The 14,672-nt window shown below is 41.3% G+C and overlaps 1 protein-coding gene across 1 annotated transcript in view; it reads left to right on the forward strand.

The window, feature by feature from the left end:
- The window catches only part of JPH4 (junctophilin 4), a 43,948-nt gene extending 30,354 nt beyond the window's left edge, over positions 1-13,594 (forward strand). The window contains exons 3-5 of the mRNA XM_073671077.1: positions 10,878-10,996; positions 11,990-12,381; positions 12,491-13,594. Coding sequence (XP_073527178.1) covers positions 10,878-10,996; positions 11,990-12,381; positions 12,491-12,571 — 592 coding nt within the window. The 3' untranslated portion in view covers positions 12,572-13,594. The remainder of the gene's footprint in view (positions 1-10,877; positions 10,997-11,989; positions 12,382-12,490) is intronic.
- Positions 13,595-14,672: the final 1,078 nt, after the last annotated feature.

Raw genomic sequence — 14,672 nt, forward strand, 5'->3', positions numbered from 1 at the left:
AAAAGAAGGTAAATGATCATGCAATGTTGCAAAAGATGTTGGTTGTTCACAGTCAGCTGTGTCTAAAATCTGGACCAAATACAAACAACATGGGAAGGTTGTTAAAGGCAAACATACTGGTAGACCAAGAAAGACATCAACGCGTCAAGACCGGAAACTTAAAGCAATATGTCTCCAAAACAGGAAATGCACAATAAAACAAATGAGGACCGAATGGGAGGAAACTGGAGTCAATGTCTGACTGAACTGTAAGAAACCGCCTAAAGGAAATGGGATTTACATACAGAAAAGCTAAACATAAGCCATCATTAACACCTAAACAGAAAAAAACAAGGTTACAACGGGCTAAGGAAAAGCAATCGTGGATTGTGGATAACTGGATGAAAGTCATATTCAGTGATGAATCGCGAATCTGCATTGGGCAAGGTGATGATGCTGGAACTTTTGCCGTTCCAATGAGATTTATAAAGATGACCGCATGAAGAGAACATGCAAATTTACACAGTCATTGATGATATGGGGCTGCATGTCAGGTAAAGGCACTGGGGAGATGGCTGTCATTACATCTTCAATAAATGCCCAAGTTTACATTGATATTTTGGACAGTGTTTCTTATCCCATCAATTGAAAGGATGTTTGGGGATGATGACATAATTTTTCAAGATGATAATGCATCCTGCCATAGAGCAAAAACTGTGAAAATTTTCCTTGAAAGAAGACACATAAGGTCAATGTCATGGCCTGCAAATAGTCCGGATCTCAATCCAATTGAAAATCTTTGGTGGAAGTTGAAAAAAATGGTCCATGACAAGGCTCCAACCTGCAAAGCTGATCTGGCAACAGCAATCAGAGAAAGTTGGAGCCAGATTGATGAAGAGTACTGTTTGTCACTCATTGAGTCCATACCTCAGAGACTGCAAGCTGTTATTAAAGCCAGAGGTGGTGCAACAAAATACCAGTGATGTATTGGAGTGTTCTTTTGTGTGTTTGTTTTTCATGATTCCATAATTTTTTCCTCAGAATTGAGTGATTTCCATAATTTTTTCCCTCTGCTTGATCTGAAAAAAATTACCCTTGCTGAGTACCACATTTTTAATCTTGATTTCTTTTACAGTTTCTTAAAGCCCTAAAGTTGCCATTTGAAATGACTTTAGTTTTGTGCCATGTCTGTGATCTTTTTTTCAACAACATTAAACAACTGAATGAACATCCTCCGAGCCCGGTGATTCCATAATTTTTGCCAGGGGTTGTATAAAATAAACTTTAAAAAGCCACAAATGAAAAGATGAATATGGCTCAAATGAAAAAAAAATGAAAAAAGTAAAAAAATCAACAAAAAATAGGCGCAAATGCAATAATGAATCGGTCCCTTTGTCTTTAATGGCATATCTGGCCTAGATTTATAATAACCTCTTCACTGCCCTAAACCATCAGGGTTAGAAAACATCAGTATTCTTCTCTGGCACAGTATGCTACCATAATCACATTAACTACCTCCACTAATCATTGCTATTTATTTTGAGCCTTAAAGCAATAAAAACTACTGCTGTTGTAAAAAGATTTTTTACCTGTCATCAGGATCAGGCATTTCAGGGGTCGCTGGTGCCTCATACAGTCTGAATGTAGCTTACCAAGGGGGTGACGGTGGCGGTGGGAAGGGGTCACAGGAGGCAGGAGCGGGGTCACATTTACATCATTTGACAGCAGGAGTGGGGCGATGCTGCGGGTCCTGGGCTAGGGGGAGAGGGTGTCCCGGCAGTGCGAGGTAGAAGCTGCACACATTGATCTCCCGGCGGTATTCAGTAAAAATGTGGTGGAGGCGGCACTTGAGAAGATTGAGCCGAGATGTAAATCTGCACATGTGCTGACAACCGGCGTCATTTTCCTGAAGACCACCGCGAAGTCAATGTGTGCAACGGGGACTCCGCTTCTCTCTCGCACCGCTATGACACCCCCTCCTCCTAGGCCAGGGCCCACAACATCGCCCCACTCCTGCTGTGAAATGACGTAAATGTGACCCTGCTTTTGCCTCCTGTGACCCCAGTTCACCTCCGCCACCCCCATTATAAGACGCAAAATAGGTCCATTCACCAGTTTGAGATCTGGAAGTGTTTCTAATGATACATATTTCTGCAGGTACTGTGTATACTGTAGATACAGTTGAGCTGACTTATGTATCATTACAAACACTCCCAGATCTCATCTCACGGGAGTCAGTGTGAGGGCAGGGCGAGAGCTAAAAACATTTTAAGATGAGATCTGGAAGTGTTTGTAATAATACATGACTCTGCAACTACTGTAGAGATACAGCTGAACTAAGTTATGTATCATTACAGACACTTCCAGATCTCCTCTTATAGTGCTGTCTGCTGTCACCCATCCCCCACATTGACTGCCGTGAGATGAGATCTTGAAGGGTTAGTAATGAAACATCTCTGCTGTATTTCCAAACAGTAGCTGCATAGATCAGTGAGGAGAGGAGAGTGTGTACTTTCCTCTCTGCATAACACTGTCTGCTTATGATTGGTCAACCTCATGCTAAGGAAGAAGTACACTCCCCCAAAGATAAATGTCTGGTATTGCCTAGTTGAAATATAACATAAATCATAAACTAAACTTTACAAGCTAATTTTTCTGCAACAGAGGAAAAATTAAAAAACAACAACCTTGTTTTACTCATCTCTGCAGCCATTATTCCATGATGTGGCCAGTTTAACATACTCAAACTAGTGAAAGATCTGTTTTAATTATACAATACTTTGAATGCTTATTAAAGTACTTTTCTGGGCACTCATATATTAAATGTATGAATTATAAAAAGTCCCCTATTAAGTAAAATCTATAATATAACCAGGGATGTGTCCTTCCGTCCGAAGCCTCTAAAGACTGAGCATGCTCAGTGTGGCGCCATGACGGCAATATGTCCAGGACAAGAGAGAGAAAGAAAGAAAAAGACAAATTTCTGAGTACACCCCCATATTATTAGTACACTATAAATACAGCGCTCAGCATAAGTGAGTACACCCCCCTGTATTCTCAGTACATTATATATACAGCATTCAGCGTAAGTGAGTACACACCCCTGTATTATCAGTACATTATATATATACAGCATTCAGCATAAGTGAGTACACCCCCTGTATTCTCAGTACATTATATATACAGCATTCAGCATAAGTGAGTACACCCCCCTGTATTCTCAGTACATTATATATACAGCATTCAGCATAAGTGAGTACACCCCCTGTATTCTCAGTACATTATATATACAGCATTCAGCATAAGTGAGTACACCCCCCTGTATTATCAGTACATTATATATACAGCATTCAGCATAAGTGAGTACACCCCTGTATTATCAGTACATTATATATACAGTGCTCAGCATAAGTGAGTACACACCCCTGTATTCTCAGTACATTATATATACAGCATTCAGCATAAGTGAGTACACACCCCTGTATTCTCAGTACATTATATATACAGAGCTCAGCATAAGTGAGTACACCCCCTGTATTCTCAGTACATTATATATACAGCATTCAGCATAAGTGAGTACACCCCCCTGTATTATCAGTACATTATATATACAGCATTCAGCATAAGTGAGTACACTCCTGTATTATCAGTACATTATATATACAGTGCTCAGCATAAGTGAGTACACCCCCCCTGTATTCTCAGTACATTATATATACAGCATTCAGCATAAGTGAGTACACCCCCTGTATTCTCAGTACATTATATATACAGCATTCAGCATAAGTGAGTACACACCCCTGTATTCTCAGTACATTATATATACAGCATTCAGCATAAGTGAGTACACACCCCTGTATTCTCAGTACATTATATATACAGAGCTCAGCATAAGTGAGTACACCCCCTGTATTCTCAGTACATTATATATACAGCATTCAGCATAAGTGAGTACACACCCCTGTATTCTCAGTACATTATATATACAGCATTCAGCATAAGTGAGTACACCCCCCTGTATTCTCAGTACATTATATATACAGCATTCAGCATAAGTGAGTACACACCCCTGTATTCTCAGTACATTATATATACAGCATTCAGCATAAGTGAGTACACCCCCCTGTATTCTCAGTACATTATATATACAGCATTCAGCATAAGTGAGTACACACCCCTGTATTCTCAGTACATTATATATACAGCATTCAGCATAAGTGAGTACACCCCCTGTATTCTCAGTACATTATATATACAGCATTCAGCATAAGTGAGTACACACCCCTGTATTCTCAGTACATTATATATACAGCATTCAGCATAAGTGAGTACACCCCCTGTATTCTCAGTACATTATATATACAGCATTCAGCATAAGTGAGTACACCCCCTGTATTCTCAGTACATTATATATACAGCATTCAGCATAAGTGAGTACACCCCCCCTGTATTCTCAGTACATTATATATACAGCATTCAGCATAAGTGAGTACACCCCCTGTATTCTCAGTACATTATATATACAGCATTCAGCATAAGTGAGTACACCCCCTGTATTCTCAGTACATTATATATACAGCATTCAGCATAAGTGAGTACACCCCCCCTGTATTCTCAGAACGTTATATGGGAAGCACTTAGCGTAAGTGATCACACCCCCCCCCTGTATTCTCAGTACGTTATTGATACAGCGCTCAGCGTGAGTACACCGCCCTGTATTCTCAGTACATTATATATACAGCGCTCAGCGTAAGTGACCACACCCCCCTGTATTCTCAGTACGTTATACATACAGCACTCAGTGTAAGTGAGTACACCCCCTGTATTCACAGTACGTCTTATATATGCTGGACGCGTCCTTCTGTCTGAAGCCGGGATGGGTGGCTCCTTCGCAGTGAGGAGCCGGGTCAGCCTTGTGCAAACCGCACTATAGCGCCATTTTATTGAAGACACTGTATGTGCAAATTCATAGACAGTGTCTTTAAAATATGGTGCAGGATAGCGCTGTATGCACATGTGCTGACTCCGGCGTCATTAATAAAATTAAAAATGTACCAATAAAAATGCTCGCCACTCGGGCGTAGAAACGGGTTCAATAGCTATAATAAATGTAGATGTCAACGTGTATTTGGCATGACATCAGTGCAGCAATTTCAGTCATAATATATGCCTCTAATGGATTGATCATTTAAAATGGCCATGAAGGAGTGACTCTGGCATCTATACACTACTTAATTATTTATACAGACACTGGCTTAATAGCATAGCAGGGGGGGGCAACAGATTTGAGGTTTAGAGGACTAGTGTTAGCAAGTAGGTTTGTCCATAGAAAAGTCTGGTGAATATGTTCTATCGCTAAATTCCATTGGGAATATCTCCAAGGCCGTGTTATTTCTGCTTCTTGCGCTTTCTACAGTATGATATGATATTAAACATATATTATCACACCTCATCACCATCTCTTCAATGATTTATGTATTTTACAAGGATAACTTGCTTGTCCAAGAGCTGCTGGCAAGTCTCCAAGTGTTTGAGAAGATATTGTACTCCCTTTTATTTTACATTTAGCCAGGAGCAAATTGCAGGGAAGCATAAATTACATTTATAAGCCTTATCGTCCTGTCTGCTCTTTTCTTGTATTTGCATTTTATCGACAGTATAACTTCAGTTGCAGTAATCAAAGAAATCACTAACTGAATAGTCTTGCACTTGGTAAATGAAAAAAGAAAAAATGACTGAAGGAATTAATGAATATATAAAGATAAATGGGAATTAATTAACAGAAATTAGTAAGGATCGGTTCCCTACATTTTAGCCTAAATAGGGTACATCCTGTGTAGTGGTTGATCTAAATAGGGTACATCCAGTGTAAAATGAAGAATTAAATAAAAAAAATAGCGTGGGCTCCCACATCATTTTCATAACCAGCAGAGGGAAAGGCGACCACTGGGGGCTGATATTACTAGCCAGGGAAGGGGACAATAGCGAAAAATGTTTCCTGGTTATTAATAACAGCCCACAGCTGTTTGATTAGCATTTACTGGCTAGATTACAGTGGGACCCCAGAAAAAAATTGATGTACGGTCCCCCTATAAAATCTACCCAGCAAAGGCTAAACAAACAGCTGCGGGCTGATATTAATAGTCAGGGAAGGGGCCATGGATCCTTGCCCCCCTCCGAGGCTACTAACATCAGCTGATCTCAGCGCGAGCAGCCGACACTGATGAGAGCTGCCCTCAGTAGCCGGCACCTGGGAACAGCGTGAACTGTACTGCTGATTCCCAGGTCTTCCGTGTGTCATCAGTGTTCACGTGTTTAGCACGTACTTTACACCGGGTCCCGCACATTCAGTAAGGCGACCGGGCGACATTGTAATACTATTAACCTGTAGGTTAATCCTACATCTGCCGGTAAATAGAATTTTCTGAGGTGACAGGTACCCTTTCAGCTACTATGCACGCCTGTGTGTCTACATGACTGAAAGCTAAACAATCACTGTATAAAGTCACAACAGTCTTATATCATATTCTTCACTTTGCCTCCTTTTTTGCAATCTGTAAGTCCACAGGGGTCAAAGGGAGCGTAGTAACAAATGATCACAGGTTCATACAGTACTACACAACTGTGTTTGTAGTCTGTAACCATGGAAACAGGAGCTGTATACACAAGATTGTAGGATATTTTAAACCACTTAGCCGTGGGGTATATGTAGTGGTTCAGGAGCTGATCCCGCTTCATAGGCAGCCGATGCAATCTGTGTTACATAGCCGACCCTAATAGCTGCTTTTAACCATTTAGACGCTGCTGTCAATCACTGACAGCGGCATTTAAATGATGCAATTTCTGGTAAACTCTTTCAGTGGCTCCTGTCTCCACTACGCAATCACTATGAGCCGATAGGTTATCATGGCAGCTAGAGACCTGCTGAAGGCCCCCTTGGCTGCCATCTTAGTCCACCTCTGAAGGTCATAGGAGAACAGCAATTACACAATATACTGCAATACAATGGGTACGGAAAGTATTCAGACCCCTTTACATTTTTCACTCTTTGTTTCATTGCAGCCATTTGGTAAATTCTAAAAAGTTCATTTTTTTTCTCATTAAAGTACACTCTGCACCCCATCTTGACTGTAAAAAAAAAGAAATGTAGAAATTTTTGCAAATTTATTAAAAAAGAAAAACTGAAATATCACATGGTCATAAGTATTCAGGCCCTTTGCTCAGACGCTCATATTTAAGTCACATGCTGTCCATTTCCTTGTGATCCTCCTTGAGATGGTTCTACTCCTTCACTGGAGTCCAGCTGTGTTTAATTAAACTGATAGGACTTGATTTGGAAAGGCACACACCTGTCTATATAAGATCTCACAGCTCATAGTGCAAGTCTGACCAAATGAGAATCATGATCTCAAAGGAACTGCCCAAGGAGCTCAGAGACAGAATTGTGGCAAGGCACATATCTGGCCAAGGTTATAAAAGAATTTCTGCATTACTCAAGGTTTCTAAGAGCACAGTGGCCTCCATAATCCTTAAATGGAAGAAGTTTGGGACCACCAGAAGTCTTCCTAGACCTGGCCATCCAGCCAAACTGAGCAATCGTGGGAGAAGAGCCTTGGTGAGAGAGGTAAAGAAGAACCCCAAGATCACTGTGGCTGAGCTTCAGAGATGCAGTAGGGAGATGGGAGAAAGTTCCACAAAGTCAACTATCATTGCAGCCCTCCACCAGTTGGGCCTTTATGGCAGAGTGGCCCAACGGAAGCATCTCCTCAGTGCAAGGCATACGAAAGCCCGCATAGAGTTTGCTCAAAAACACATGAAGGACTCCCAGACTATGAGAAATAAGATTCTCTTGTCTGATGAGATGAAGATAGAACTTTTTGGTGATAATTCTAAGCGGTATGTGTGGAGAAAACCAGGCACTGCTCATCACCTGCCCAATACAATCCCAACAGTGAAACATGGTGGTGGCAGCATCATGCTATGGGGGTGTTTTTCAGTTGCAGGGACAGGACGACTAGTTGCAATTGAAGGAAACATGAATGCGGCCAAGTACAAAGATATCCTGGATGAAAACCTCTTCCAGAGTGCTCTGGACCTCAGACTTGGCTGAAGGTTCACCTTCCAACAAGACAATGACCCTAAGCACACAGCTAAAATAACAAAGGAGTGGCTTCAGAACAACTCTGTGACCATTCTTGACTGGCCCAGCCAGAGCACTGACCTAAACCCAATTGAGCATCTCTGGAGAGACCTGAAAATGGCCATCCACCAACGTTCACCATCCAACCTGACGGAACTGGAGAGGATCTGCAAGGAAGAATGGCAGAGGATCCCCAAATCCAGGTGTGAAAAACGTGTTGCATCATTCCCAAGAAGACTCATGGCTGTACTAGCTCAAAAGGGTGCTTCTACTCAATACTGAGCAAAGGGTCTGAATACTTATGACCATGTGATTGTGACGCCTCTACTCGAAAAGCCCGTGTTTTACCCTGGGTGTTGGGGGACTCAGTGTCGGGCCCCGTGATGGAGAGGTGGGATGCAGCCGTGGCCCGGGCCCGACCCGTGCTGAGTGCCGTCACATTAGAAAGAGATGGTATGGGCTTGTCCCGGTTGAGTGGCTGATTAACGACTATGCCACCTGTGGTGCCTGGTGAAGGGTCACCAGCGCCGCTGCAGTCCGCCGAGGCCTGGTGTCATGGCGGCCTAAGTTCTCACTGCTTCCCACAGGCGGAGCAAGGCCTCGGGGCAGAGGGACAGGATGGAGGGGGTAGTAGTTGAGGAGAACGGAGGCCGCGTCGTGCGGTGCGGCGCAGGAATAATAGTCCGGAGGCCATAGGGGTGAACTTCCAAGGCTTTACTCACATAGATGGCAAAGGAAGGCGACTCCCTGCTCCCCGCGGAGTCCTGCGGTCACCAGGGACTGGGGTCCGACAACCTCCTAGTAAGTCCAGCTTTCGGGACCCTACACCAGAGTGTTCCTGCACTACAAACCAATTCCTTTCCTGTCCATGTGTGTGCAAATAGGCCGGGTCTCTCTCTGAGCTCCTCTCAGAACAAGGGTACTGGTGGCAGCTCCGCTCCGTCCGGTACCCGCTGGGATCCTCTGGGCCTAACCGGGCTTTCCCGTCCAGGATGTAGAGTAGCAAGGTCGGGTGTCGGGGGCCGGTACCCCTCTTGCAGCCGAATATATCATATACTCTGAATATATCAGCATGGCGAGGACAGGTGGCGTACACCGCTCCGTCTGCATCCTGCCTGGGATCCATTTGCTATGGAGCCACACTCTACGCTTCGGGCCTTCTTGATCCTGGTCCTTGGCCGGGTTGAGACATTCCTTGTCTGCAACCTACCTCTCGTCCCAAGGCCAGGGTACGAGGGCTGTGTCCCTTGCCGGCGCAGGCCCACACAGGATCTGCACTCCCGGAGGGAGGTCACATTACACACAGTAGTCTGACAGCACAGTACGACCACAAGAACTTGACTAACTAGGACCAAGATCAAAGATGGCTTTGAATTAAATATGAAATCTGAAGTGTAACTAACTTGTAAGTCCTCCACCCTCACCCACTAACTGGTTCCTACTACTTTGCGTTCCCCAGTCTCCCTGCAGCACCTAGTGCATACTAGCTCCCTCTGGTGGAGAAATGTGGTGTTGGATGCAAAGGCTGGGTCACGACTATCACACTGGCCTTACCTCAGAGGAGGAACACCACACTCCATTAGAGAAGTGTAGCATTCCTGTGGCATTCGAACCCTCAGGGGCGCCACATGATATTTAAGTTTTTCTTTTTTAATAAAATTTTAATAAACATTTCTACATTTCTGTTTTTTTTCAGTCAAGATGAGGTGCAGAGTGTACTTTAATGAGAAAAAAAATAAACTTTTTAGAATTTACCAAATGGCTGCAATGAAACAAAGAGTGAAAAATTTAAAGTGGTCTGAATACTTTCCATACCCACTGTATATTCTGGTATTGCAGTATATAGCGATCAAATAATTGCAGATTCAAGTCTTTATGGGGGGGCTAAAAAATACAAAAAATATATATATATAAAAACATATTCAGAAGTTTAAATCACTCCCGTTTCCTTATTCCAAAATAAAAAATTAAGATAAAAATAACCATATTTAGTATTGTCGGACCCAAAAAAGTCCAGTCTATCAAATATATCTTTTCAGTTGGTTCCCTAAAAAAGAATTAAAAACGTTTAAAATGTACCCCAAAATAGTATCAGTAAAAAGTACAGCTCTGCACACAAAAAAGGCCTCATACAGCTCCATGGACAAAAAAGTAAAAAAGTTTTGGGTCTCAGGAAATGACAGAATCAATTTTTTATACAGCTAAAATATAAAAAAAACCTGTAGCTGTAATCGTAATGACCAGGTAAATCATATTGCCATGTAATTTTTACCAAATAATGAAAGTTGTTAAAGCAAAACCCAAAAAACATGTCGGAATTGCTTTTTTTACTTCATTGTTTTACCCCATTTGGATTTTTTTACACTTTTCAGTAGATTATATGGTATATTAAAAGATGACGTTCAAAACTACAACTCATCCTGCAAAAAAGCAATTCCCCATACTGTGCTAGGTCGATGGAAAAAAAATATGGCTCTTGGAAGAAGGAGAGGAAAGAGCAAAACTGTAAAAATGAAAAATGTCCAGGTCCTTAAAGGGCTAATCAATACAATACTGCAAAGTTACTTTTATATTTCACATACATTGGAACAAAATTGTATTATTGAAGTGGTCCATACTACAAGGAATGCCTTTCTATCCCAATTACCATATTATATTTTCTATGTATATAGAAACTCACGCTGAGTACTGTCAGAGTAGAGCAGCCTTCAAGCCTCTTTTCTTCTTACCTCCTGAGGTGTCTCTTTTTGCTTGTCAGTGCTGCTGATTCTCGTCTTCAAGCTGACTCTGCTTCTGTAGCTGCACAACAGGCGCTGGAATCATCTCGTACCGCTCGAATCCTCTCTCATGACCTCGAGGAACTGCTGGAGACACCAAGTGAGCACATAATCAAGTAAAAATACATTTGCATGCATACAGAAGATATTTAGATACAATAGCTACGAAAGTTTCTAATGGACGAGTTTCCCTTTGCCAGTTTTATAAATCAGAGAGTATTAAGGGTTCCAGTCTGGTAAGTTCATCCAAGCTAACATTAAGCAACATCCGGTGTATGAAATTTAATATAAATAACTATAAGGGTCACTAAAGATATCCAACTAATCAGATTTATAACTTTATTTTCCGGTCTTAATTTATATTATCAGAAATGTTTTAAAGGGATTCTGTCACCAGGTTTTTGCTATGTAATCTGAAAGCATCATGAAGTAGTTAAGAGATCTTGATTCCAGCGATATGTCACTTACTAGGCTGTGTTTTGCTGTTTCAATACAATCAGTGCTTTATCAACAGGAGATTATCACTACAGGACAAGCTGCCCACATGCCTCCTAGTCCAACCACGTCCCCAGCTCTGATTAACAGCTTTCTGTCAATATACAATGTACACAGAAAGCTGCCGATCAGTGGTGTGGGCGGAGTTACACACAGCTCAGCATTCTGAGCACTGCTAGATCTGCAGCAGAAAAAACGGTGATTCTTATCACAACTGCTGCACCCAGTAAACTAAGTGATACATCACTGGAATCAGGGCCTCTGTCCCTACACCGTGCTGCTGTCAGATTACATAACAAAACCTGCTGACAGATTGCCTTTAGCATCAATGGCACAGCATCTAGTTGATGCATTATGAAAGGTGGATATTTTTTATATCAGGAAGTTTCCTGGGAAAAAAAGAGGAGGGAGGGATGTAGATACTATTAAATCTGGTGATGACTGATGCCAAGAGTATCGTCCCAGAGCATCAGTCAAACACCCTGGTCAAATGCCCCTGGTGCCAACTGTTTCAAATATATCAAATGTATTTGTATGTATTGGTAAGGCCAGTATTTGATTTGTCTTTATTCTCTGAAACGTGTCTATATCTTTTCAGGCTTACAATGTGTGCAGGATGAGGAGGAGCACAGTGTTGAAGGTGATATGCCCTGGCTTAGACAGTGTTCAACTGAGATGTGTAATGATGGAACACCTTTGTCTGACCAAACCCCAGAACCAAGCTTGCCTCCCAGCCACCCCGATACTCCCCCAGGTCTGTTGTGCAGCCATCTCAGAGACGGGACTCCATGCCCACCCATCCAGGAGGAAGATACTCCTTCTCAGGTGGGAACCCCTGCACATGCTGTTGATCACCCAATGGAACAGGAAACCATTGAATCCATGCCTGAAAAAGAACTGAATAACCCTTCACCCAGCATAGAATGCATGGAAGAACCAGCGGATACAGGGGGGACACAAGAGCCCCCCCCCAAACCTCGTATGCAAATGGTGAGATTTAATAAGGGATCTGAGATTTGTTCTTGTGTTCTCTTTCTGCGTTTTCTCCATGTATACTTTTCATGTTTCTCTCTCTGATATTAATCTTCCTCTTCTGCAGGATGCTGACCCTCTTGTGGTGGCTGTCGTGCTGTTTCTTGATGTTTCGCTCGCATTCCTCATCTCGTATTTTATGACATGAGATGAAAAAGTGTTCTTTTCTGGCACTCTCTCACAAAGTCTCTCCTATCTGTCTCTCCTTCTCTACCTCTCTACCCCTAATGTTTACATGAAAAGGGCTTCTCTCTCTTCCTATCTTCTATCTTTCACTATATCTCTATGTCTCCCATTGTTACAATATCTTCATCTCTCTCTTTTGCTGGCAACGCATTTCAATCTGACTTTTTACTCCTCTCAACTGTCTCTGTCAAAAATGTCGCACAGTTGCAGAGATCCAGTTATGGATTGGAGGATTACAAAATTGTCACCTTGATAACCAACTCACATATGTCAGCGTGCTCATCAACTTGGCTATTTTTTTTTAATCTATCTCAGAGTGATCAGATTTTGATCACACAAGTTGAGGTCACACATGGCACAAAAACTACATACTTGGCATATAGTAAGTAAAATGACCAATGAGAAAACCTTTGATTGTGTAGCCAGCTTTAATATTAGTAGTTCCATCAATCCCTATAAAAAATGGACTATGACTGTTGAAACACTTCTACCAATTGTGTTCTTTTCGTCTGTACTGTTTTCTTCATTTCTTCCTTTCTCTCCCTATTAAGTATGCTTTCAAGGAATGTGATGATCCCGTTCAGTATATTTGCAGTATTTCTTTTCCATTGCAGTAAAATTTTGCACCTAAACTCATCCCTTCACCAGCCTCAAAATCAACCCACCATGGATATGCTCTCCCCTTGCCTGCAGTACTCCTTTTTTCACATCCTTTTCCAGTGCTTCCTCATTTCACCATGCCTCTGATTGACTTCTGTATGTCCTGCCATATTGCCTGAACCCTTGCTTTAATCTATAGCCTATTTATCTCCTTTAATTGCCTTGTGTCCCTGTTGCCTCATGCTTTATGCCCCGTTTCAGAGCATGCACTCCACTCCTATTTTTGTAGCAGTATTTTGCCTTTGACTGAACCTGAAAGATGCAAAAAATATATATATATAATTTAAAATAAAGCTAAAATAATAAAACTTTAAATGATATCAAAGTTGCAATGTAAAATATATTTTGAACGAACAGTAGTTGTGTGTAATTCAGAATATGGTTGCATTCATTATACTCGATACATACAAGGATCGGAATTATGCTACGTAACTACACAATGTGAAGCCATATACAGTAAATGCCATATGGAACAAAACATATATTTGGTTTAGAGAAATAAGTATATCATACATAAATTGTTTAAAAGAGGATACCATTACCAGATTACCAGAAAAGGTAATTTATTTATTGTATAGAAGCTATAGCATTTTTTTTACTTTAATGAGTAACTAAATTTTCAGTTATTCAAGTTATGAATGTTTGTAATTGACTTCATTAGACAATTTGGCTTCTTTTCTATTCAAAAATATGTTCAAAGTTGGAGGATCAAAATTCTGAGAAAGCTAGGGGTTTGAGGCCTCTTTGATCATATTTTTGAACAGGAAAGAAGCCACATTGCCTAATTAAGTGATTTACAATCTTTCTTAAGACTGGGCAGCCATAATGAAAAAAAAAGTTTAGTTACTCTTTAAGCAAACAAAGTCATCTTTATATACAAACAGCGGATATACAATGCCTTCACATCTCCGTTCAAATGCCAGGTTTCTGTCATGTAAAAAAAAATCATATCAAGAAGAATAATTTTCATCTTTAGTATAATCCATAATCTACACAAGTCAATTGAAAAAAAAAAGAAAAATAAAGAACTAAAATGGCTGCAGAAATATACACATTCTTAACCTACTACTTTGTTGAAGTACAATTTGAATTTCTGACAGCATTCAGTCTGTTTCTGTAGGAATCTACCAGCATGGCACATCTAGAATTGGCAACCTTTGCCCACTGTTCCTTACAGTAGCACTCCAAATCTGTCAGATTGCGATAGCTCAATTCACGTTGTAATAGCTGTTCTTGTATAATGCTGCTCAGCTATGGAAGTGAGTAGGAGTTGAGTTGCAGTACCTGGGATGAGCCACTAAACGGTGAATAGAGCCGTTTTGTTTGACTGTTTGGCTGTCTGTCACTACGTTTATGCTATGTAATCCGAGAGCAGCACAATGTAGGGGCAGAGAACCTTATTC

This window comes from Phyllobates terribilis, unplaced genomic scaffold (assembly GCF_046119375.1).
Source record: "Phyllobates terribilis strain yellow unplaced genomic scaffold, ASM4611937v1 Scaffold_1__5_contigs__length_1240528914, whole genome shotgun sequence".
NCBI lineage: Eukaryota > Metazoa > Chordata > Amphibia > Anura > Dendrobatidae > Phyllobates > Phyllobates terribilis.